Raw genomic sequence first — 26,410 nt, forward strand, 5'->3', positions numbered from 1 at the left:
TGAGTTGTTGAGTTTTGTACAATTCTTTTATAATACTGCCATAGCAGAAGAAACACACATTTATTTATACCAAAATAAACCTATTAATGCAGAAATACGGTATTTGCGTTGCATTGTATTTGTTTAACTGATGTTTTTGCTCAACAAATCTGAGGAAGGAAACATGACTGTACACCTCTGAGAATGCAAGTTGGATGAGCGTATACTCAGGGTTTTCAAACATATGAGCTGTAGTATAAACCAAGCCAGGTAGTTTTAATCTGAGTCGTTTATATCACTATGAACACACATCATATTCAAAGGCAACATGTATTGTGGTTTCCATGGAGTCTAGTCCTTTGCAGCTACTGTGTGTAAAAACATATACATTTGCTTTTACTGCAGTGGGTTTCTCACAGTATGTTCACTGAATAGCAACAAAGAAGCTTTTGTTCTATTATGCTGTAGAAATAACACGAAGGGTGATAGTTACAGTGTTTCCATTGTTTTGATTAATGAAACGCTTTCTGCAATCAGGCTCCACTGAAAATGCAGGACATATTCAGACAGGATGTCACACTTTATCACTTGAAATGAGAAAACATTTCAAATATTTCAGCTCAGAAATGTGCAGTATACAAAAGTCAGCTGTTTGCTTATGTACGAGGTAGATCTTTCATTTTAGACGCGACAGTGACCGAAACCGTGACCTTTCTGGATGACTGATGCACAAAACACCACATATGTCACTTTGATATCTGCTCTAACTGTCACATCAATCCCCAAAGTATCCAAATTGCGAAATGTTAACATTGAAATAATTCATCAACACACAATGCATATACATAAACCAAACCAGACTCATTTGTAAGCACGGTTTATTGGCACACATAATGGTAAAGCATACATACCAGACATCAGATATGACACTGAACACCTCTGCTATATAATGTACAAATGGTGTCTAATAATACTAGGCTCAAACATATTTAGAAATGTGTTAACGTCCTTACAAATGCACAAATAAATACCCATACAATCCAAATGTATAAAGACATCCACCAGTGTCTTCTTGCCCATTTTCAAACAAAAGTCCAACAAAAGAGTTCAGGGATAATTCAATTCAATAATATCAATTCAATTATAGGTCAAAGAAGAATTGCCAACACAAATACAGGGATCTCATTTCTGTAGGATGGATGGGATTTTTCTGTGCGTTTTAAAATGTAAAATTGACTTTTTATCACGCCGTATATTATACATGAAATGTGACAAGTGAGTGTGTGGATATCATTTAACTTTGTGGCTTTGGTTCTGTGCTAGCTAGAGAGGATTGGGAGCGTTAGTTAGTCAGTTAGTTTGGATTCGATAGAAGCAAACCAAATTCAATCCAAACCACCCTACAGAAATGTGAACTTCCTGCACGGAACAAAACAGCTGCCATATCCAAACTGGTGTCAGTGGCTGATTTACAGTGGACAAAATAGTTTCCACTTCTATTTACAGAGCTACAAATCTTGTAACAGTGTTCCCAAACTGATGAGCCAACAAAAATCAGACCGATGTGTTTTAAAAAGTACATATAGTCAACAAAAGTTCCTATAAAATCATGCAGGAAAATGCTTCAGTATCAGTTTGGGAGTAGGTCGTTAAAGGGAAAGTTCAATTTGGAAGGGCGGGGGAGGGGGGAGAGAAATCAACATTAATGCATCAATGCGTGTCAGCAAACTTCACATACTGATCGGCAAAATTACAATGTGATTGCAAAGGATTCTGAGAGAAGCGAAATACCAATAGACTACGAACACAATCAAACTGGTTTGCATGAAATCACAATCTGTGACGACCGCGGTAATCTGGAAAAAAACACAATTTTCCCTCGTTTGAAAGGAGTCCAAAGTGGTAGAGGATTTTATTCCCTCTTAATTGGAAATGGAAATAAACAGCAAGAGCAGAAACAAACCGGCAGCCAACCGAATTTCCAATAAAAATGCAATTGCTTCAAACATGTTCCATTTGCTTCCAATGTGGTTAGATGGTTCCATCGGCTCTGTTAGCTGTTAAAAACACTTTGCCTCCTCCACATTAAGTCTGCTATTTTTAAGATACATTTTATTTGTTTTTTTTCTTCCTCTTCTTCTCTTTTTTCCCCACTGTCTACTGTCAGAGTGACCTGCAGGTCAACCAATCACAGCTGCAGTATTCCACTAGACGAGAGGTTTGTATCTGAGCTTCCGAGGAGAATTTCATCGGCACATTTCCACTGCGTTCTTGAGAAAATGCACACACCGTCATATTTTTTTTACATTATCGTTGCACACACCTTGTACGCATTTCTTTGAAAAACAAAAAAAAGAAAGTAGTCTTTGAGACGTGGATATTGCTGTGCAATGCTGCCAGTTTTTCAGAGTTCTCCTAAGATGTTACAGTGATTCAGAGAAGAAGACATATCCAGGACAGAGACATTTCGGCTGGACATGAGTGTGTGTCACTGCCAGCAATGAGTTTGCAGATGGGGGTTCTGATTCAGTACAATGTTATGAGGTGTAGAAGCACTGTCCTCAGGGGGTTAGGGAGAGGTTAAAAAGGGTCCAGACCACATGGAGTCAAGGATCTATTGTTTTCTTCTTTTGCTTTACTGCGAGGGCTGAGGCGCTGTGCTCTCGGGTTTGCTGTCCTGGGTGGTGGGGGGTTTGCTGCCCCAGGGGGCATTGTTGCCCAGAGCTGGAGAGCTATTGAAGTCGTCCTCGTCATCCAGGCCATTGGTGGCGTCGTACTGCGTGTTCTCCAGGCGAGTGATCAGACGCTCATCCTCGTCCCCGAACTCGCCGCCCATCAAGGTCGGCTCGCCCACCACCATCACGTCCTGCGGGGAGAGAGAATAGAGAACGGGTTTACAAGTAGACAAGAGAGGAAGATGCCAATGTTCTTCCTTTGATGGTGAACTCTTCAAAAGGTCACAACATGTTCCAGTTGTTACAATAAAACATTTGGATTACTTATTATCATAGTATAGTACAGACAGCAGCTTGATCTAGTCACATATACAACTAATCAAATCAATTATCTATTTCTCTGAGAGAGGAAAAGTTAAGCCTTCAATCACACATTTCAATGCATTTTAAATAGAAATATATCCAGAATCAATTATACACATATTTGCGTCATTGAAATCGATTTGCTATTGGCGATGAGGCAGTAATTGTACACTACATTATTAGATACATTAGAAATGGTGGTGATTATCATTTAAAGTCAGACAGGGTAGTAGCATATATTTAATCAGATTTTGTAGTTGGGTGCTTTTTATTTGTAACACTATTGTACACTATTAAGATGGATACGGATATTATTATTACACATGGAACAAGATCAAGATCAGGATTTGATTTAAGCTTTCTGCAGGACGATCCTTGGGCCTAATCTAAGTTCAGATAAAATGACGATGAGCTAGAAATTTGTGCATGATAATTGCAATTTCTTTGACTTTTCTCAGACCACAGCACCATCTGAATGTCAAGTGAATGAAGAGAGACTCAAATGGAAGACCAAAAAATACTACAAAGTCATGAAGAAACAGATAACTTAACTCATATCTTTGTTTATGCACTGCTGCCTTTACAGTTGTGGACCTGTTTCTCTTGTTTATTTTGTGTATTTTATTAAATGGGAGGTGTGTTTTCCGGGTTCATCACGGACTCATATATCTGGAATAACTCTGGTGTGTGTGTCTGTTTGTTTGGGTGCATGTGTTGTATCCAGTGAACCCATTTGTTCGGTCATTCTGTGGAAATGAAACCTTCCTGTACAGAAAACGCATTTCCCGCCAGCCCTCCAATCAATACTCATCATATAAGACATACTTCACAGAGATGGCCGTCTCACTCTCAGGTCAAGCCAGGGAAGCAGTGGGATCTATCCATTATCAAGGACTATATGAGTTGTTATGAAAGAATATGAAGGAATCCTGATGTTTAGCTCTGTTTAGTGTTGAGTATCTGTTTTGTTCTTTTCCCAGGTGAGTGCTGATATTAACATGTGCTTTTGAATCAACAACAATCACTGCACATGGCCTCCAAAGTTATTCTCCCTAATCACCCACGTGTAATTTCTGACTTTGCTCTGAAATGTGTCTGTGTTTCTGTGTGTTGAGAGTCAGTGGATGTCGTCTGCCTTTGACTGGCTAAGCATCTCCCTACTGGCGGGCCCGGCGCCACCCACAGTAACCTGGGAAGAAGCTGTACAGTTAAATGGAGCGCACGCTTCACTGGCCATGTGTGTCAACGCTGCCCAGCTTGGGAGATCTCGCTGTGTGTGTGTGTGTGTGTGTGTGTGTGTGTCTCAAACACACACACACACACACAAGCTCATACCCAGACACAGAGAGAGAGAGAGAGAGAGAGAGAGAGAGAGAGAGAGAGAGGGGGAGGGAGACATACAGCAAAGCACATACACACACATATAGGCTTACTGTACAATCACACTCAAAACACACTTGAAGAGCAACACAGACAAAAGCACTTGCATGGATAGGCTAACCAGATATAGGAATTCTACACCACACACACAGACACACACACACACACACACACACACACACACACACACACACACACACACACGCAGACACACACACACACACACACACACCCATATATATATATATATATATATATATACAGTATACAGTATATGAACACACAAGCCAGTGCAGCAGCAAACCAAAACCACACATACAAAAACAGAAACAAGCACACACACATGATCGCACCCAGCAAACATTGACACACACATACAAACAAAATTAGACAACTTGGCACACTATAAAACCCCCCCTCACACACACACATACACACGCACACTGTATAAGACATGGGTAAATACACACACACACTCTTAGAAGTAGAGCACGGGTGGAGGGAGGCAGTTTATTTATCCCAGTCATCCACAAACCCCCCTTGCGACCAACACTACACCCCACTACGCCTTAATCAGGCTAATTAATTTAGGTGAGCTTTTCAACTAAATGACAATATCCACACTGATTTGTCAATTTGCATAGCTAATTAAGTCATTAGCTGAAAACGTGCTGATTGCCAACAAGCCTCGCATTTGCCATCTGTTCCTGTGAGGAGGCCTGTCAACCAACCTCTGGCCAATTTTGGGTCCCCCCCCCCCGAAAACACCTCCAATGATAACAGCTGGTGGCTAGCCGGGGACTTGGGGAGACCTAATTGTGATCTAATTAATACTGTCTACTCGTCTACTCATTTAGTTAACGTTAGCGTTGCGTGAGCTTGGAACTGGCTGAAGCGAAGGGCCAAAAGCCTCCCCACCCTTCCTCACCGCCATCACTCACCCAACAGCATCATTGCTTTCACTGAGATTAGAAGGCCAAGAAGCTCGGGGGACATATTTCCTCCCCTTGGGCCTTCCCGAGACAACAAGTGGGAATGTAAAAATAAAGACGTGGTGCGAACGCTTCCACCACAAAAGGATGTAATTGCACCTTAGAGACTCTTTGTGTTCTTTACCTTTGCTTTCAAATGTTACTTTCTTTTCTTTCTTCAAAATAAATTACGTTATGTGTCAAACCTTCTATGTCCAATTGAAGCAATTTCACGATTATGTTCTATTTAATAATTCAGAACAATTCTTAACTTTTCATATTAAACTATATTCAGCTGCGAAACTCTTCTTGTACTTTTTCGTACCAATTAAAATGCTGAATGTAGAATGAATGCTTCCGAATTTAGTATTTCTCTACTTTTACTTAAGTAAAGGTTCCTCCTTTACTGCCGCAAATCGCCCTTAAGCAAGTTGTGTACTACTCAAACTAAGAGACTAGACTAGTGCTGCGGTTGAAATATTACTATAATACTAAATAATATTGACCAATATATTGATGTTCTAATCTTGAGTACATTTAACATAAAGAGAAATGAGAAGTAATTTTGCAAAATATATGCCCGTGTAGGTGAAAGAACATCACATATTCAAGACTGTATTCAAGCCACTAGAGGTCAGTGTTGATCACGCTATGATTTCCCCCCGCCACCCGCACCCCCTCTCCTCCAGCCACTGGTAACCCCCCCTTTCCCCTTGCGAGGGTCCACTCCTTATTGTCATTGGGCTCACGTAGGCATGTGCTCAGCCACAAACGAACAACTTCTCAGACAAAGACAGCAGGCGCGCAACATATGTAACCAGCATGTTACCAGCCACACTGCCAGTCTTTAAGAGGCGTGTGAATGCACGGCGTGAGTGGTACGGGTGGTGTGTGTGTGTGTGTGTGTGTCTGTCTGTGTCTGTGTGTGCGTGGGTGGGAGGGCGATGGTGGAGGGCAGAGATGGAGAGGGGTGTGTATGGGAGAGAGGGAAGAAGGGGCTCGGGGTGGAGGGTGTATACAGATATCTGTGATAATGAGAGATGGCACAGAGCCAAACTGCTTTGCAGCGAGAAAACAATTGTGCATGCTGCGTGTTTGTGTATGTGTGTTAGATGGACATTATGCATGTGAGAGGGAAAGAAAAGGAGGGAAAGAAAGAGAGTGAGGGCAACAAATCTTGACAGATGATGAGACTAAGCATTGGAAAGAAAAAAGGGGGGCAGCGTAGTATGTGTGTTTGAGTGTGTGTGTGTGTGGGTGAGAGTGAGTGTTCCTTATTTAGAAGTTCTGTAAAAATCCCAGAAAATGAAGTTAAGGTGTCAGTTCACATGCAAAGTGTCAAACAGATGAACAACACCAGACCAAATGAAATATGTGCAACCTGGACAACCAGTCCACTTGGCATCACATTAGTGATGTGACGTACCATAAGTTCTACAAGGCACCAATACCGTGCCATTGCCCATAAAAACACACATTCCTGCTCTGAATAGAACTCCTTAACCATGGTGAAAGAAAAGAGGTAGCATATTGCTGCAAAATTCACCAGCATTTTAATAATAACCTTGTATTTAAGTAGTTCTGATGAAGAAAAGTCCCTTCCAGAGGAGGGTCGACAGAGAGCTGTTTGAATATGGAAAGTAAAATCTAACTACTTTATAAACCAATACAACATATCTCATAACATTATCCTTTGTTTTTTGCATGTAAAATATGCAAAGTCACTGTTAACTATAGCATGTCTTTAAAATGGAGATACTCAAGTAAAGAACCTAAAAGTTAAGGATAGTTCTGACTTTCTAGCAAACACACTTCCTGTCTCCCTCTGCTCCCTACCAGTGCATCAGCAGCTCGATCACAATGGACTGTCCCCCTCCCTATCCCCCCAAAAAAAGGTGCTGCACCAACAGCATTAGATGCAGCGGTGAAAGTAGAATATTCCGGCAGTATAACGAGCAGTCTATGCAAACGCGTGGAGAACTCCAGCCTTTGCATACAACAGACTCGCACAACAGCCTCTAATCCTCCAGGGGAAGTGCCAGGCATGTGGTGTAACACTCAGCTGTTTAAGAGGCTGTTTAACCTCTGACTGTGTCAAGTGGCCTGTTATGGAGACGTGGCAAAATCAGGCATTCATACCCGGGCTTGATTCTTCTATACCCAGGGTACATTTGCCAGGGTAAAGAGCGACATCACTCCAGTAAGAGAGCAGTTTATTAGGTCCAGAAGTATAATTAATGATTTCTCCACCACCGTTTGAGAACATCAGGAGCAAAAAATGGCGGTAGTTAGGGACGGTGTTGTTGGAGCAAAATCTAAACATTGCCTCGTCTTGTTTTTTAGCGAGGAAGCTTTCCAGGTCAGGCAGCAGCAGCAGCAGCACCGCCTCTAGACGTAAGATCAATTTTTGTCCCCAATAACTGGTCCCAGTCAATTTGGCAAAGATTCATGGGTGTTAGACTGGTGCACACTGGAGTGGACCTCACTTCAGACTGCACTGAGGGTGCATGGGATAGCACTCACTAGCATCCCTTTGACCCCCAAAATGACAAATGGCCCCACCCCTCCAGTCTTGGGGGGGACTCATGTTAGACGGTTTCACCTCTTACATTATTAAGGACAGAGCCAAAATGTAATCCAGTAGAACAACACCACTAAAATAATGGTTAAATGAATCTCTCTCTCTCTCTATGGGCTGCATGAAGATAGAATTCATCTCAGGACAGGACAGCTTTACTTCAGTGTGTAACAACAAGCTCTTAAACAAATAGCAAAGTATAATAGTATACCAAAGAGTCCATTGCAAATATGCTGCTTGTGATTTATATTTCTTTAAGGATATAAATGGTCTCATGGAAATGAATCTATTGTATACATAAAACTGCAGCCTGCCAATATTTAACTTAAACAGGAAAAATATCTTAACCAGCCACAACAGTCAATATTTATGGTTGGTGTTTCCAGTCCAAAACAGAACGACAGCCATTCCAACACTAAAACGAGGTGCCCACTTTTCTCACCACTCCACGTAACCTGCGTGTTCTTCTCTAAGCAACAAAGCCGCACTACGGAAGCAGCTGGCGGTTTACTTCGACCAGTGCACATTTTCATAGCTGGTTGCAGGGGGATTCAAACCAAAAACGTCTGTGTCCACTTGGCAGCTGTAGAGCCTTCACATAAGCCTTCACTTATCAGGGACAATTTTTTTAGTTTTCAGCCACATACAGACTGTGAAGACCGCCACACCTCTGACCAGTTGCGGGTTCACTGCCTTGCTGAAGGGCATAACGTCAGTGTTAGCTGAATGAGGGCAGAGCATCATTTGCTTATCCCTGCCCACATTTTCCTATTGGGTCCTGGGATTCAAACTTGTGCTTTTTTTTTAAACCTTAAGGCTACTGCCACTTGGTTGAGCAAATGGGTCAACTAGGTCTTTTATAAGCTATATTCTACAGTGTAGAGCTCTTGGAAAGAAACTTTAACTTGAACTCATTATATTTGAAACTGAGACACCACCCAGCACAAATGAATACGTATTTGTTATTTATATATTTAGTTATTTTTGTACATTTTCCTTCACTGATGATTTTGGAAGTCATATGTGTCACTGTTATTGTGTATTTGATGTGTTTTCTCTTTATCTTTAGTGCTGAGACGTTTGTGCATGGGGTTTCATTGCACAGTTTGCATTTGCAGTTTGTCTTTGTTCACACCATTTGTGCAAATAACAAATAAACAACTCAAATCATTAGGAATATCACCTACCATGATTATATGCGTGTATGTGTGTGTGTGCAGAGAAAAATGCAAAGAGGAGGCAAACCGTGTGGAGCTGATGCTTACAGGTACCTGACTGGAGAGGCTGAAGTTGGTGGCGGGGCTGCGCTTCTTGCTGGCGGTGGTGCCCACGCTGCTGTTGGCGCTGCTGGCCGAGTTCTTCCGTTTCCTCCTCTTGGTGGTTGTCTGTCGGGCAGGCTCAGCTTTGGCGCGACCAGCAAAGAGAAACAGAGGCAATGCCAAGAACATAACGCAACCACACAGAGACAGGGGTGTAGGGGTGTGTGGAGTGTGTGCGTGTGTGTGTGTGTGTGTGTGTTGGTGTTGAGGGGTGTCATATGTGCATAGGAGTGCAGTGGCTATGTACACGTGTGTATGAAAAAATAAGAAATGTAAACATGCATGCATGCAAGAAAGCCCACGTACCCGTACACACATGCACGTATACACTCGCTGTACACACACACACACACACACACACACACACACACGTTTTCTTCAGAGCTGAAATCACACAAGCGTTAACATCTCCCAAGACATGCACTAGTAAGAAAGTACCGCGTGACTCATTTGCATAAATGCTCAACAATGGACCCTGCTGCTCGACGTAATGTAAATTTGTTAATGATTTCGGTGCTGCAGTTTTCCTCTGTAGCATTGAAAGTACACTGCTGAGACAGAAAAGCATATCTGTGTGTGTATGTCTTACTGAATGTGCGTTGATATTGCATCTATTGTTGTATTTTTGTTGCATTTTTACAGATTTAATATGATGAACATGCCTGTGGTGTTGTTTTGCCCATTCTTTAACCATTGATCCGCGGGCTCGTTCCAAATGTTTGAGTGTACCAATTCCTTACATCCTGTGTGTGTGGACAAAACAGCTTCACCTACAATATTTTTCAAGCATGTCATCAGACATGTAGTATTTGGTTCATTTATGAATGGAACAATTTGGCAGCCAAATATGGGAATACTCTAAGGGAATAAACAAGCAAATACTCGAAGCTTTAAAACGATATTCAGCAGCAGCCCAAGTGTCAAGTGAGTCATTTGCAAGTACATGCAAAAACTGGGATAAGTAACATGCACTTGTACAGTATGTCTATTTTTAAGCATGCACATGCATGCAATTCTGCCTTCCTATTGGACGACAGGAAGCTGACATTGCATGGTAGGAAAGATACCTTTTTTGGGATTTGTGGGAAATATTTCCGTTTTGAAGTTCTGTGGGTGTCCAGCTGAAAACCGGAGTCAAAATTAGGTTTGTTTCACTCACATTTCTCAAGCAGTTTAAGACAACAGAGAAAAAGAAATCATGGAATGTTCAATGTTCATACAAATGCTGGTTAACACCGCTGGGATACTTAGTGCTTAGATGAAAGATGTTTTAACAATTACGAGCCATACATAATTCCTGAAGGTGCAATTAAATCACAAGCGAAATCATTAACAGGACGTTATATAGTAATGAAATAGGTTAAATATAGATGCATACAAGATTTTCAAAAAATGCTGAGATTTGTTTAAAAACATTACTCCTTTTAATCTCGCTGTAAACAACAATACAAAGCTGTGATCTTCAAACACACGTCTAAAAATGAAACATTTTTTTGAGGTTCTTGCTAATCACACCAAGGGCGATGCTTTCATATTTAGTTACAGTAACATAAACAAAGCAAGACTGAAACTATGAATCAGAGGCGAAACAATAAGGGGATTTTGTTTTATCAATATCTTTCCTCCTTCGAATCCTGACTTTGACAGACGTGTGTGCAGAAACCCGGCCTATTGTCAGGAACAATCATTTCTGTTATCCTACTCGTTTCCTTCAATGCTGAACTGGTGACGCACTGAAATCACTTCCATTTCCACCAAAAGAACTTATCAGAACATAAACCCGCTCATGGCTTCCTTCCTGCCGAAATCCCAAACCAGTTTCCCAGTTGGAAAAGAATTGCAGGAAAAGGCGAATAACACACCACCAATGTGGAAAACTGCAATATCAGCTGGACTGCAAAGCTCTGACATAAAATTAAATTCTTAACTTATGGATTGAACACTGGACACCACATTAAGTATCCCACATTTGTATCTATCAAACTAAATAATTTGATAAAGCTGTTTCTGATACACTCAGCCTAATGTCAGTTTTGCCTCTGCACCTTACTTTGCCTAAAAAGCTACACTACGAAAATCTTTTTCTAAGCAACATTCCTGTCAAGCCTATAAACAACATCTAAATCAGTAAACCAGTTTTTGATGCTTCAATTGCTGTTAACAGTCACTGTTTAAGTTGTCGTTCAAAATTAATAACATGACAATCATGTGTGCAAGAATTGTTTTCAAAGATGAAAACAAATTTCCCTGCATTTTGTCGAACCCTTTTTCTAAATTATATTTTGATAATTAAGAATTACAGTTGGATTTGGAGAAAACATTTTTCAATGTCAGATTTTTTAAAAGAGAATTTTCCAATAACAGAAAATTGCAGGTTTGCTTGAAATATAATATTTGACACAGCAGCTTTGTAGTTGGCCTGTCAAGGTCAAATCCATGAAAAGTAGAATTTAAAAAAAAGACTTAAGACCACAGAGGTTTAAATTGAATCGCAAAAGAGTGCATAGCTCTATATACAGTATGATATATTCCCAAACCCAAAAAGTATAGACATCATATCAAACAACTGCTAATCAACAGAAGAATGCTTGCGTAATTTATTTTTCTCCCTTAATTTTGTTTTCCTTTGAAGAATGCCACATACACTGGGGAGCTGCTGGCCCTGGATCCTCTGGTTTGATTACGCATGGCACTCTTAATTAAAGTAACACAGGTCTCAGTCAAAGGACTTTTGACTGGTGCTGGTTCTTAAAGACATCTCGTCATGCCTCGCTGAGCATTGCTGTAATTTGCAGCCAGTCCGACGTGTCCAAAAGTAGGCTTATTTCTCTCCTTCTTAACACGGCACAGCCAATTTAAGCCTGGTACCTTTCAGGCAGCACTCTTAAAACATCAATCATAGCAGGCTGAGAGGCATGGTAAGATTAGCAGGGTTGAGATTCAAGAGCCACCCCTCTGATTAATTTCATATACCTGACAGGGAAAACATATTTAAGGGATTAAGACATATAATGGTAATATTGAAAACATAAATGATGCAATAAGAACTCTACAAAATGAGACATACACAGGCTTGGGAATGAAATGATGCTTACTTCCAACAACTGACTGCTGGGGTAGAATTAAAAGATCCTTTTTTCTACCATGAACTGGATTTGATGCTGTTTTGGACTAGAACGTTACACCTTATGCCAAGTAGGTTATGTTTACAGATGTTTACACAGCTGGATAGTTTAGATAGGTGGAACTTGGGTCCTGGAAAAAGGGATTTGAACCAGATCCAGTTCCAGATCTTGAATCAAACTCTCCATTTTTTTACAATGGGAGACAGGGAATATGTTGACATTTTTGCCAATTTCTTGGAATTTTATGACGAAAAATCAGACATGTGAATCCTATGATGGACGGTCCACAGGTGCAATTTTGCTGCAGCAGACTTAAATATGTTTGCTTACATGAGTCACATTTGTAGTCACTGTTCATAAACAAATAACCAACAATGTGTTGCTAAGATAATGCACATTCAGCAAAATGTAAGAGTTTTCTTCATATTTTCCACATTGTCAGAGGTGGTGAAGGTGATGCTTGTACCATAAATGTGCGTGGTAAATCTTTTTTGCACATCAAATTACAAGGTAAGAGCGTAAAAGTTTGACCTTTATCCTGGAAAACAAATGGAGATCTGAAGATTTCTGGGCCTTGGTGGAGGTATGCACAGCATCCATAGTGTCATTTCTATTTTTACTGACTGACTGGTTTGTTAGCAGTGGTGAGTTCAGTGTGTGTTTACCTGGTGGAGCTACCATTCTCTGCCATTTTTGGAACAGGCATGTCTTGAGACAGTCCCGGGGGCTGAGGTTGTAGGTCTTGTGCCTTGACATGAGCTCCTGCATGGGCTCCAGGATGACACACAACTGCACACACACGACAGGACAGAGCACATGTTCAGTTAAAGCAAATGCATGTTACATCAGAGCAGTGTCCTTTCCACTCTCGACGAACTTCAGCAACACAGGATCCATAAAAACTGTGGGTCCGCTGCACATTTAATCACCTGCAGACTGACTTTGAGTGACTAAGTGTGCAGTAAATCTACATTTTTATAGACACTATTAATAAAAAACAGGTTTATCATCTCAAAGAGAAGAAAGGACATCAAGGCAGCTAAAAAAGTATGGACAGCAAGATTGTGCATCTTAATAGAAGCACCCTTTGTTAAGCTGTTTACACACACACACACACACACACACACACACACACACATGCAGGCACACATGGACAGAAGTGCAGTACATATGTCAACCCCCTTTTTAGACACACAGAAACATGCAGGCGCAGGAAGATCCCTCGTTCTCACACATAGCTTCGACAATATTCCTCAGTTCAAAGGCCAAAGTACAATATTCAGTTTGGCGAAGTCGTAAATCTCCAGTGATCAGCAGTGAGAGGAACCAGAGGTCGAGCTGTCATCTTAAATCCATCAGGGAGGGCTTATCCACATAACATCTGGATAACATTATACAATCTGGTGAGCCTGCCCTCTTCGACAATTATCTCAGCTATCAGCAGCCATCCAAAGGCTCGTCCTTGTAGTCAGACAACAGCGCTTGGACAGACATTTGGCTGTCTACTTTGTTGGACCAATCACAAGGCGACAACCTCGGTTTAAACTCCAGGCAACCTGCCCTGTGTCTTCCTCTGAAATGAAGTCTTTTCCAGTCTCTCTCAAGGACTTTTAGGGAAGTGTGTTGTTCTTTTTTCACATGCAAGTCAACAAATCTGCATGAGCTATATGTTTTGTTTCAAATCCAGCTTTGAGTAAGTGATTAATGCTTTTTGCTCCACAGCTTTGACTTTCCCACTGCTTTATAGAAGTGTGTACAAGGGAATCCTATTTCTAGATTAAAATGGAAATATAAATGGCTCAATTCCTCTTTGAATCAATCAAATAAATGAATAAATAACACAAACAAACAACGCAAAAATCAGGATATTACCAAAATGAGAAAAACGTAATATTACACAGATCTAATCTATTGAAAAATGAGTTTAGATTTCAAATTTTCTATTGGTGATTGGAAAATTGGAAAGAAGAAAAACTACCCGCATATTATATTACTTCAGCAACACTGAATGTTTGTGCAAATCAAAATAACAGTAAGGAACCATCTTGCAATAACTTCTGCGATGATTAATTACATTTTAAGGTGGAGAAGAAGGATTTGAGTGTGACGTTTGTTTGACGTTTGCTGCTATGGTATTTATACGTGTGACAGATTTTATGACGTGCCAGTTGGACTGCTGGGGAAATTCTGATCATCCTTGACATTACCACTACATTAATATCAGGTTTCTTTTTTATTATGGTGTTGTTTTGCTAGTGACATGTTCACAAAACATATCCAATATCTGCCACATATGAGCAAAACAAACCAAACATCTCATAGCATCTCACAGGGGCATTCAAAACAAAGGATTGCACCATGCGAGTCACTCTAACAACAGGAGTCTCAGCTGCTTACTTCAAATTACCCTACATAAATATAGTAATGCCTCGCTGTTCCCTCTTTTAGGGTGGTTGTGTTTTGATGCCACGCCGCTCGAGGTAAAGTGAACATCAGTGTAGCAGACTAATCCTGTGTTCTCTGCTGATAGTTCCCTCCTGACACAGTAATATTCCTCCCCGGCTCAGCCAACGAGCCCTGGCTCTCAGCCTGAAAACAAGGGCTATTTTCAGGCTGAATAGTAGGAAGCCGGCAGCTTCAATACATGGAAAGGCTTAAATACTCCAAATGAAAAAAGAGAGCGTGTGTGTGTGTGTGTGTGTGTGTGTGTGAGAGCGAGAGAAAGGCCGGTTATAACCTTTAGCCAGGAAACCGTCAGTCTCTTTGGAAGGACTGATAAACACTGGGAAAGGTCTATTCCAGAGACACATTATTGCCAGTTTAATGTGAGGAAAGGGTGTATTTTACCTTGACACCCTGAGATAACAGTGGAGGAAATAATCATTAGCAGCATGTGACACACTGAGGGCTACCAGTGTTTGCACAGGACAGAAAATTTATATCTGGAGCAGTTATTTTATCCGTCATTCAGCTTTTATCGTCTTAAAAGCTGCCGATCTTTTCATCCGTTCAAAACGGGAATGTGTTTTTTTTGAGGCAGATCTGACTCCTTTTTGGACCGATGAAGCCTCCGTCAAACAGCACACTGATGCCTTTTGGACGTGAAACACAACTTAACCTCTCCCGTGGAGCGCACGTCGTGAGCAAGCGGCAAACAAAGCTGGAGCCCCGTTTCATTCTGACCGACCAAACAAGCTACGAGCATAGACAAAGAACACAAGCCCAATCTTTACTGTGTAATTACAGATACTTGAATTATGTGTTTTCTCTTCCAGTGGCACTATAGTTGCATTCTATAGCAGAAAATAATTGTTATAGGAAAACAAAACAGCCACATTGCTCTCTCTCTCTCTCTCTCCCTCCCTCTCTCTCTCTCTCTTTCTTTACTCCAGTTATTATAAGCAGCAGAGGTGCCGTTCCCCAATTTGCGTGCCATTTCACAATTATGAGTCTCAACAGGGAGCGTTCATTAATGTTATGCTAATTTTCTGTATCCAATTAATTCTTCTCTCTCTCTCTCTCTCTCTTGCCTTCGCTCTTGTTCTCCCATTTGGAAATCGTAGCTGTCAGTCAACTGTGGAGTGGAAAAACACAAACAAAAGCCCTGTGAAATAACGGCTAATGTATTCACCCCGGCTTATACTTCCTATTACTGTAAATTATACCGCTGCGGTCAGGTTGAAAAACATGTATGTGCAGAAAGTAAAGACGAAATAAATGCATTTTTTTAACGGGGGGGGTTTGTAGTCACATAGTTGTGAAATTATACGCTGAGGTTTCAAGCACCCGTGAGTCATAAAACGTGTACGGCACATGAAAAAGTGTAAGCTTTCAATTAGAGTAAGAAAACGGAAAAATAAGCTCATTTACAGTCGTGATTTGACCTTAAATGAACTGAGGAAGTGGAGGAGCATATTGGAAAATTAATCTCAAATCAAAGACGTGCATTGTTATACATTTAAAATATCAATAAAGCATGTTAGACTTTATTGCAGAGCACGTAATGTTATTATTAGCAGGCTGATATTAAATGTGACACAGCGAGAACGCAACGCAGAATGAAAACAGCAACTATGTGCATTTTAAAGGCCAGTCAATCGCAAAAATGACCCTTCAAACACACACATGCACACAAAGGCACACACAGGCACACACAGGCACACACAGGCACACACACACACATCTACGCAGGCCTTTACCCTGAGGTAGTTGAGGGTGAAGTTGGTCAGGCCCATGCGTGTGATGTTTTTGGACAGTTGCTCCAGCACCTGAGGGTCTTGTGCCTGAATGAAAGGGAAGAGCAGCACACACATCTGTACACTGTGCTGTACAATCGATGCGAGATTTGATTCTATTTATCTAAACATGACTAAACAAATGATCTAAAAGGCAATTTGCAGGTTAATTAGCCTCATTAGCGTTGGTAGTGACATACAATAGACACATGCACGCCCTCGAGTCGCACATAAAACCACTTAACATACCATTTTTTCATTTCATAAAGTCACACGGTGATAGTAATTAGTGGAAATCTCTCCTTATCATCGCATTTAACCTCTTACACATCAGATTTTACCCTTTAAATTTCCTCTTCAGTTCCAGTAAGACAATTAGACGATTAAACAATTACGGCAGACAATTCTGACATAGTCTATATGACATGTTCTCTATCATATGGGAGCTGTGTGAAGCCTACTTATTAGATAAATGTACAATATCCAGTCATTCTTTAATGGCTACACTGCAAATATTGTCTAAGCCACCTAGCTAATGTTTTGTTTATATTTTCCCAAAATTGTGATTTTGTCATATTTGCTATCTTTGCAATGTCCCCTAGAAGTTAAAATAAAGTTTCAGCAACACTTGATTGTAGAAAATGTGTGAGCAGAGATGGAGCCGCCTCTGTTTAAGATGTTCAAGAGGTTCAAATTCCAGTCTGTCTTCTCTTCTGGAAGGACAAACATCTTTAAAAGCATCACTGGGAAGGATTATAAAATGAAAGCACATATGGGAACCCTGTGGTCATACAGTATGTATAGGAAGAATCAGGTTGATATAGGAACAAAAAAGGAAAAACACCACACGGTAATTACAGAATGACATCTTACTGAACTGGTGGATAAATGATTATCCGCTGAGCTTGTTTGCAACTCCAAGAATAAGCAGTCAAATCATAAAAGAAGCTGTAGATGTTGACAGAGCAAAACATATCCCAGACTGAGAGGAAGCAGCGAGCGTGCGTGCGTGCATTCGCCGCCTCATGAAAAATGCATTACTCTATCTCCAGTCGCATCTGTGTGGAGAAAGTCAAGAGGGAAGCGAGGGAGTCCTTCCTAATGCGAGCGGCGAGAGGACTAAACTGTTGTGCATTATTGGCGGCGGCCGAATCAGAATCTGAATTAGTTGAATCGTCAAGTGCAATTAGGATAAATGGACCATACAGGAATGTGTCTTGGCCACACTGATGCAGCCATATATCAACAATTAGTGTCGTGAGTAAAGCAAATAGTGGCACATGGTGCGAGGACACCAGGGGACGGAGTCGGTTCAAAGGAAAACAGACTACACCCAGTACAGCATAAGTATGGATTCACATATTTAAACTGGGACTTTGGGATGTTTTCATTCTGTTTCAACTGTCATCTGTGTGTTTGTGTTGAGAAATTGCTGCATTTGTTGCAGTGTAGACATGCAAATATGCAAAAGGAATCCACTGTGGTCCTACACCACATTGTTTAAGGTAACATAGTTCCTCATGGAGTTCTGAACATTTGATGCAGAAGAGACACACAAGTCATCAGACAGCTCTATTGCTGATGAAGATTTCATGTAAATTAGGATTACTGCTCGCTCCAGTTCAACAAGACACTCATTTGCCCGAGCTGCTACCATGACTCATAATGCACGAAATAAGAGGAGGAAAACTGCCATAGGTGCAGATTCTGCTCTTTAGAAACTTTATGTTTTTTGAAAGCTGCCAAATGTGCAGACGGAAGATTCCCATTGAGAGTATTCCTTTTTCAGCTGGAATTATTGCTGCAGAGTAGCGACAGAGGCACACGTTGGAAATCTCCACGTCATCGAGTCATTTCATCTGTTTTTTATTCGGAAAAGTCCATTTTTCTTCTTGAAAGTGGTAAAATACACAACAAACATCAGACTGTTTGTGGAAGTTTTGTAGAAATGAATGACAGGATCTGGAATCAAGAAATGACACTTTTGACTCTTGATATCTGAAGATTCAGGTCATCCATCTTTGTTCGGGTCTGTTCAAAACAACGCCATTTTTAGAGAAGGTACAATCTGTGGTGACATATAGAGCCTAGTGGGACACAAATCAAATTAGGAATTATGATAAAAATCTAAAATGTGACTTTAATAAGGGTAATGCCCCCAATTAGTGTCCACTGTTGCCACCTAGGGGCATTGCATTACTTTATATTCCCAAGCAGAAGAAGAAGTTTCAGTCAAAACAAACTGTGCTGTTTCGACAATAAAGAAGATGAACGTTTTATTTATTTGTTTGCCGGGAAACAAATTGATCAGTGACACGAATTACAAAGTAAAATATGTAAACATAATTTAGGAAAGAGATGCAACAATAATTAAAGCTTAAGCAGATGTGCTGTGTTGATGCTTTCCAGATCACAGTGCATAACCATACCGCCACTTAAAATGGTATTTATTCATCCTGTACATTGTTTACTGCGCTTCATTTTGTTGAAACCGCTCTGTCCTCTATATTCCACACTCATATTTTACGTACTTGTTTATTGGTAAACGTCTCAGTCATGTTAAATATCCTAAATTAAGTTGAAATGACTAACTTTATACTTTCACACAAGTTGGTACATTTGGTTTAAAAAACTTTCAGTATAGCATATCAGTGTGAAAGGTCAGTGCTTGTACCTGCTTGATCAAAGGTATTTTTAGTAAGAAATCAAAACACATAACTGTATTAAATTCCATTGAAATTGTCAATTTTACTGCTCAATTTTTGATAATGCACTTTAACTATGACCTATCATCAACATTATATAGTATCAGTACATTTCCTAGCCTTGGTATTGCGGTTGTTACAATTCTAATAGCCACATTTCAGGGAAAGATTATTCTACTATTACTACTACTACTATGAAAGTTTATTTCATGTATTTATATTAACAAAGTAGAATTTCCATAAATAACTATACCACTTTCCTTAATCGCAAATATTGATATAAGCATAGATTTACACTTGGACTGAACTGACACAATAAAAACATGTCTTTCCTTTTAGAAAGCATCTCCAATTTGTCCAACTAACTATATTCATTATTACCATAGCATGAAATGTGGTAGAGACTTGTTTGGGTCTCGATACAACTTGATTGGCATGACTTGTGACTTGCAAAACAAAGATTTGATCCCACCTCTTGATATAAGTTATATACGTCCAACCCCCCAGTATATCTCGCTAACTTTTGCATTCATTAACCAACCACAGCAGGAACATACTTTGACATCTGAAAAATAAAATAAAAGCTAACTTGACTTCTTCCAAAGCTATTCCTGTTGCGAGGAGAAACAGCAGATCAGCTCACTTCAAAAGTGTGACTTCCACACTGCCGACATCTGTATGAAAAAGTTCAACATTTCTATTCGGTCTCCCATGTGTCCGTATCTGCTTTCATTAGTCCAGGCAACGATCAAAAGAGTGAACTCACACTCGCACACTAAACACGAAAGATCTGGCCACAATCCACAATACCCGCAATCTCCCACTCTCCAGGAATTAGAGTGAATACCCAGAGGGGCCAATTTATTGGAGTGTGAATTTCATATGAAGATTTGGCCAAAAAGAGGCTGGTTATACACAGCAAAACTGCTTCTCCAGGTCCATGGGGGTCAATAGAAAATCACGAAACAAGTGCATCACATTTTATTTATCAAAGAGAGGGGTCTGCTTAATGGCAATTACACTGTGCAACCCTGCAGGAGATAAAAACACACACGTCACTGTGCTTTGTGTTTTTTGTTGATCTAAATACTCACATTGTTATTTGAAGCAAGATAACTCCTTAAAACCCTCCCACTGGATGATAGAAGCAACTTAAGTGATTTTTGAGCCTCTTAACTCCACTTTTTTCAAGTAATCCATAACTGATTAACTACTTAGTGATCTACAAGCGATCAGTCAAAGGCTTTGGAGAACATATGTGTTTTAAGCCTGGAAAGAAAACAAAGTCAACAAATGCTTCAATGGATGAAAATAAGAATGAAATAATTATTGCAGCGTTTGCATAATTATATTTCAGAGTAGGAGCCAAATTTTTTATGTGATATCCAGATATCCAGTGCATATCAGCAACATTTACACAAATGATAACAACACAAAACAGACCTAAAAATATAGTTTTTTTTAGTGCCACCTGTGATTGAGCTTCAAATCAGAGTTGGGTCAGTTGTATCTGACTGTAAATGAAGCATTATCCAAAAACTCACTCGCATGTAGTTAAAGATAAAACACAAACAGTGCTGTGATATAAAGCATATGCATGTTTTTTGCAGATAGCTGTTTTTCCCCTGGCAACAGTGAGACGTATTATTCCAGCTGAAAATCACAAGCCTTCCTCTTAGCCATAGCTAACACACTGCAGCGAGTAGAATGGGTATTACACTTAGTGGAATTAAGCAGATTATTCATTGACCTTATTTTTTTTTCTCCACTCATTTCAGAGAAGGGCCATTTTTTTGATCCCGGATGACTTCTGATGTCTGAAAATAAATTGGACCGCAAAAGAATCCCTCTTAACTGCTTTGTTGGCGGTTCAATGTCGAGCTTTTTTAAAGCGTCTTGGCAAACTCGTTAGTATTTGATGACAACTGAAATGGACAGAGGGTGGGGGTTTGGTGGAGTCACACTCACGTGCATGGCCAGGATGCTGCGGGGGATGAGCTCTCGGTACTGTCTGATGGTAAAGTGCCACGTCTTGATCCTCATCAGGTCGTCGAAGGCAAACTCCAGTATCAAACGGCCCTCTGTGCAAACCTGGACAAAGATCACATAGTTGGTGTTACTTGACGTTTCTGCTCGGCCTTATATGTCTCTCAGCAGCAATCTTTAACCTGCTGGCAGGCTGCTGTCAGCTGATTTGGACAGGGCACAAAAGAAATCAGTGTTTATTGGCCAGGCGTGATTTTCATAAAACGCTGGAAGGGCTTCTTCGTTTTAGAATTTGTTCAAGGAGTTTGTAGCACCGAGCGAGCTATTATGCTATTATGCTATTTCTAAAATGTGAAAATAAATGTAATCTGGAGAGGGGTGTGTTTACGCCAGAGACAAAAGAACTTCAGGTCAGAGAGAGTTGCCAATTAGGAGGAAAGGGAGAGAGCGAGGGAGAGCGAGAGGGGGAGAGAGAGACAGAGAGCAGGGAAAAAGAGAGAGAGAGAGAGAGAGAGAGAGAAAAAGAGAGAGAGAGCAGGGAGGGAGAAAAAAACATTTTTCGCCCCTTTAGCTGAATTCAGCGCTTGCCGGGACCCTTGCGCTTCTACCGTATTCCGTTGCTGTGACAACCGGCGAGGAAGACAGAGGGAGAGAGAGGGAGCGAGAAACGGAGAGACAGACAGAGGGAAAAAAAAAATCAGCTGATTAGTTGGCATGGCAACGGCAAAGATGTAATCCCACCAGACACACTCTAATCAATGCCCCCAGCGCAGATGGTCTCCTGAGGATCAACAAGAAAGAGGCTAGCGGCCATACTGCAACCCACCACCACCACCCCCACCCAACCAACCCTCCAACCCATCTCACCCACGCCCCGGCCACCCCCCTTTGCTGGTCACATGCTCCTCCGCGAACGCCAACATGGTGAGAAAATACAAGAAAAGAGGAATAAATGCTCAAAAATAAGGAGTTGCTTCTCTGCTGTCTTCACTAAAATTGTGGCTTCTGTATAATGTTTTCACGCTATGTGCAATGGTGCATCGCTGAGCTGTTTAATCCTACTGAGAGTGCAGTAAGTATACAGTACAGAGTTTTGTTCAAAAATGAAATATGTCCTATCTGAAAAACAATTCTTGCAAGAAACGAGAAATCACAGCTTTTTTGTTTTTTTTGGGGGGGACCTTCACATTCTATAGATACTGACTGACTCCTATCCCAAAACACACATCCAACATCATGGCTGACTGACACGATGCAGCGCTGATAGTTTGACATGCTGGGTCTGAAAACAGGCTTTTCTGAGTGAGATAAGTGGGGATTAGACTAAAGCAATAATCCCCACTGTTTAATAGTTTATATTTTATTTTTTATTTGTTCTAACTCCAAAAGCAGCTGACCTCTGGCTCAGGAAGGCTACGGCAGGACCAACATGTGATCTTTGTGACTCCCGACAGCCTGGAAATAAAGCAGAGGCGAACCAAGACCCACAAGCCTCACGATTACATATATTCATTATTTGTCAAGAGAAAAGCACACTGAAGATCAAAATCCTGATGCTGAATGTCTGTACTCGAAACACATTGCTTGACTGATAAGTTATGAGCCCAGTGAGGTGAGCAAAGGCTGCACTATTTTTTTGATGGAATAACACTATCTCATTGGAATTAGTATGTTTAAATAAAGAATAAAACATGACTGCAGCACCTTTAAGTAAGAGCTTTGAATGCTTGAGGTCAAAATGATCAATTAGCCTAAATTGTGAGACGAAAGTAAAAGATTGAAATCATGGGAGAAAACTCCTGTATTCCAGTATTAGTAATATATTCAAAGTTTCCCCCGTATTCTGTGAAAAATAATCAGAAAAATTAGGTAAGGAACCATGTTAAATTCAGAGGGAATGCTTTAATGAAACTGCTAGAATACACAAATTGCTGAAAAGAAAAGTCTCCTTTAGATACACACCTGCACGTCTGTGTTTGGGTGCGTTTTATGCCCTTTAGGCTTCTGCAACTGCTTAAAATACAAAATAATATTGGCATGTATGAGGAAATGATTCATTGTCATTCCTGAAATTGTGGTTTTTGCAGAATTATAGCATTTACCCACAAGCAAAGTAAAATGACTTACGTTTACCAGGGAGACAGTTTCTTCTTATGCTTTCCAGGTAACATAGCCTACAGTGAATAACAGGCTGCTATTGATTCTTTTTCCCACAGTCTTACCTACACTCTTGCTCTTATATCTCTGCAAGCTTTCTGCTTCTCTGTAATGGATAAATAAATTGGTCAACCACCTAAATCAGAAGCAGAATTAGAATCACTTTAATTGCCAAGTGCAATAAATGCAGGGGAGGAATTAGTCTTGGTGGTGCTGGTGCAGAGATACATCAACAACAAGCACACTAACGCAATACAACACAAGCTTTGGCAGCTTTTTCTTACATTCAGTAGATTTAACCGCGCAAAAGCTATTTATTAATGCATACTGTTATCCAAATGGTCAAACTCCTATCACTTAAAATGGCTGTAACCAATTTTTAAGAAAACAGAGAGCAGGAAAATCCCCTTGAATTGAAAAGTGGACCATTAAATGGTACAGCCTCTCACAGAGTCCACATTGATTTAAGAGCAGGGTCATAAATCTTCCACACAAAGGGGCTGAGATCACGGATCTCTGGCTCAAAAGAGTAAGAAAGAATAACAGTGTCCTGCTGCTGAGACGCTATTCAATACTGGACCTTAACATGACAATCAATTAACAAGTGAGGAGCTGAAGGTCATTAAATCGATAAAAAATGAAATATGCAACGTTCATGGGTATTTCTGCTCAGTGTGAATAGGATCAAATTACAGCAACATGCTTTTGACATGTTATTAATACAGTGCCTTAACACGGAGACACAGGAGGCTGACACCATTAAATCAATAAGGAATATTAACAACATACCTTATTTCTCGTTTATTTATGGTCAATATCCTGAGAATATGAATGCAGTTTGAATTACAGTAACTACATGTAACTAAATATTGGAACTCAACATGCAATTCATTTTTTAAGAGGATTTCAGCTGTTAAACCTCTCAGAATGTTGTTCTAAAATGTTATTTTTTATTGAAGTACAGATGGCATCGTTATGTCACGCAGGGCAAACTAAGTGATAATGGACACCTTTACCTTTACAAACACATTGAGAAGCAAACAGTCTTATTTAACAGCGCCACTAATTATTGCCACAACTACATTATTACCACTGAGTTGAATCAACACCTCAGTGAAATGAAGTCAACACAAATGGAACATTATTGGCTTGTGTGGGATGTTAGATAGGATTGTATTGGACAGTGACTGTATATTTAAAACATAATTGCCTTTAATGTGATGTAACCCCACTGACTGCACTGTAAAGAGCCTTTAGTTGACAGTACCATCCATTCTGACTTGTGAAAATCTTGACAAGACATTCAAACCTTTAAACAACAAAACAGGATCTCAATAACTGTGTTTTATGTTGTTATTTTTCAATGACTAGAATGTACCAATTATAAAACAAATGTCTTTAACTGTCTCCTCAAAAATGTTCCAATTTCTTCCCTGTGTTTGTTCGACATTAGAGACAGGATTTTTAATTCATTTTATTAAATTGCTTTGAGAAAAAATGTAGAAAACAAAAACCTTTCATAAATGCTAATCCATCTTACATTTGTATAATTATTTATTTATATCATCATTATTTATTTATTAGTATTTTGTGTAATGCTTTAAAGATTATATTTCCCTCAGCGTCATCGTCACTTTCTTTAGAATCAATATACTTTTGGAAGAAAACTATAGAGCAAAATGTGTCATCCTCTCCAGTAAAGGATTTTTATTTTACACTGAAGCTTTTCAGCTGGCAAATAAAAGCCAAACTCTTCATTATGATTCATAAAGCTACATTTCTGTAATCATACTGTAAATGTAAATATCAATTGATTTGTTATTTAAAGGAAGTAAGGTGAGATTGATATTTCAAACATGTCTGAGGAAACTACAGCCAAATCATGTGAGCAAAGCATATAAAAAAAAAAAACCTGCTGTGGAAAACAAATCCACCTGTCAACTTCCCAGACAATCCACTCAGGGAATTAAATTCACTTCAGCTGAGATCATTGTGTCATGAACTTGCCTCCTGCTCTTTGCTTGCCTCCCAGCATGGAGAAAACCCCCAACTGGGAGCCGGTAACAAGGGCCGTGCCCTCTGAGCTAACACATACTGGCCAGGTGAAAGCAAGGCCTGCTGGGTAGTGAAGGTGCTGGGATACCACAGAGATCCATAGGGGGGCTTTTGGTCAATTTGGCACCCTCTGCCACCTTGTCAACACCTCAGTGCAGTGCCGGGGAGACCAGAGCGCCTCGTCCACCGGCACCTGGCTAGCACCGCCTACTTTTAGCACCCTGCACACCCCACCCATTCGTTAGCCTGTAGCACCCTGTCTGATGAGCGGAGGGAGAGAGAGTGAGAGAGAGAGAGAAAAAGTGAGGGGCTCGTAAATGAGGAAGAATGGAACACAGGATAGAAAGAGTGACAGCAAGACAGGCTGTGAGAACTGTGAGGGAGAGTGTGTGATGCAGGAGCACAGGAGGAGACAGAGAGAGCTTAACGAAAAGGGAGAGAGAGAAAGAGAGAGAGAAATAAAGACATGGAGACAGAGAGAGAGAGTTGTATTTTACATTTGTTTGTTTATTTGTGAATCTGTTTATGCTTTGGCAACCTTTTTTGGTCAAAGCGTGAATACAGCTTCATTGAATTTCACTGCATTGATTGATCTGAGAAAACAAAAATAAAAGAATGAATATATATATATAAATATACAGAGGGATAGAGAGATAATGAGAAATAGAAAAAGGGAAAACATACACGATAGACAGAAAAGGAAACAGACAGACAGGTATAGGGAAAGCGAGAGACAGGTATGAAAGAGGGAGAGATACAGGCAGAGAGAGAGAGGGAAAAGGGAGAGCGAGAGAACGAGTTGGGAGCTGGGGATGATTTCTCTAGGGATGAAGGATGCGGGTGTGTGCGCCTGTACGTGTGTGTGTGTGTGCGAGCGCACGC

General features: G+C 40.4%; 1 protein-coding gene across 2 annotated transcripts in view; it reads right to left on the minus strand.

Annotated features, from left to right (window-relative positions):
• Positions 1-842: 842 nt before the first annotated feature.
• Positions 843-26,410, minus strand: part of ldb2a (LIM domain binding 2a) — a 72,224-nt gene continuing 46,656 nt past the window's right edge. The window contains exons 4-9 of one of the 2 annotated variants that reach the window (XM_076149091.1): positions 21,299-21,421; positions 16,590-16,673; positions 13,056-13,179; positions 10,331-10,386; positions 9,218-9,358; positions 843-2,845 (exon numbers count right to left, since the gene is read on the minus strand). In XM_076149091.1, coding sequence (XP_076005206.1) covers positions 2,615-2,845; positions 9,218-9,358; positions 10,331-10,386; positions 13,056-13,179; positions 16,590-16,673; positions 21,299-21,421 — 759 coding nt within the window. In that variant the 3' untranslated portion in view covers positions 843-2,614. Of the gene's footprint in view, positions 2,846-9,211; positions 9,359-10,330; positions 10,387-13,055; positions 13,180-16,589; positions 16,674-21,298; positions 21,422-26,410 lie in introns of both variants that reach the window. The other variant, XM_076149090.1, reaches the window with a different exon arrangement.

This window comes from Genypterus blacodes, unplaced genomic scaffold (assembly GCF_046128005.1).
Source record: "Genypterus blacodes isolate CSIRO-AG114 ecotype Tasmania unplaced genomic scaffold, CSIRO-AGI_Gbla_v1 ptg000044l_1, whole genome shotgun sequence".
Classification (NCBI taxonomy): domain Eukaryota; kingdom Metazoa; phylum Chordata; class Actinopteri; order Ophidiiformes; family Ophidiidae; genus Genypterus; species Genypterus blacodes.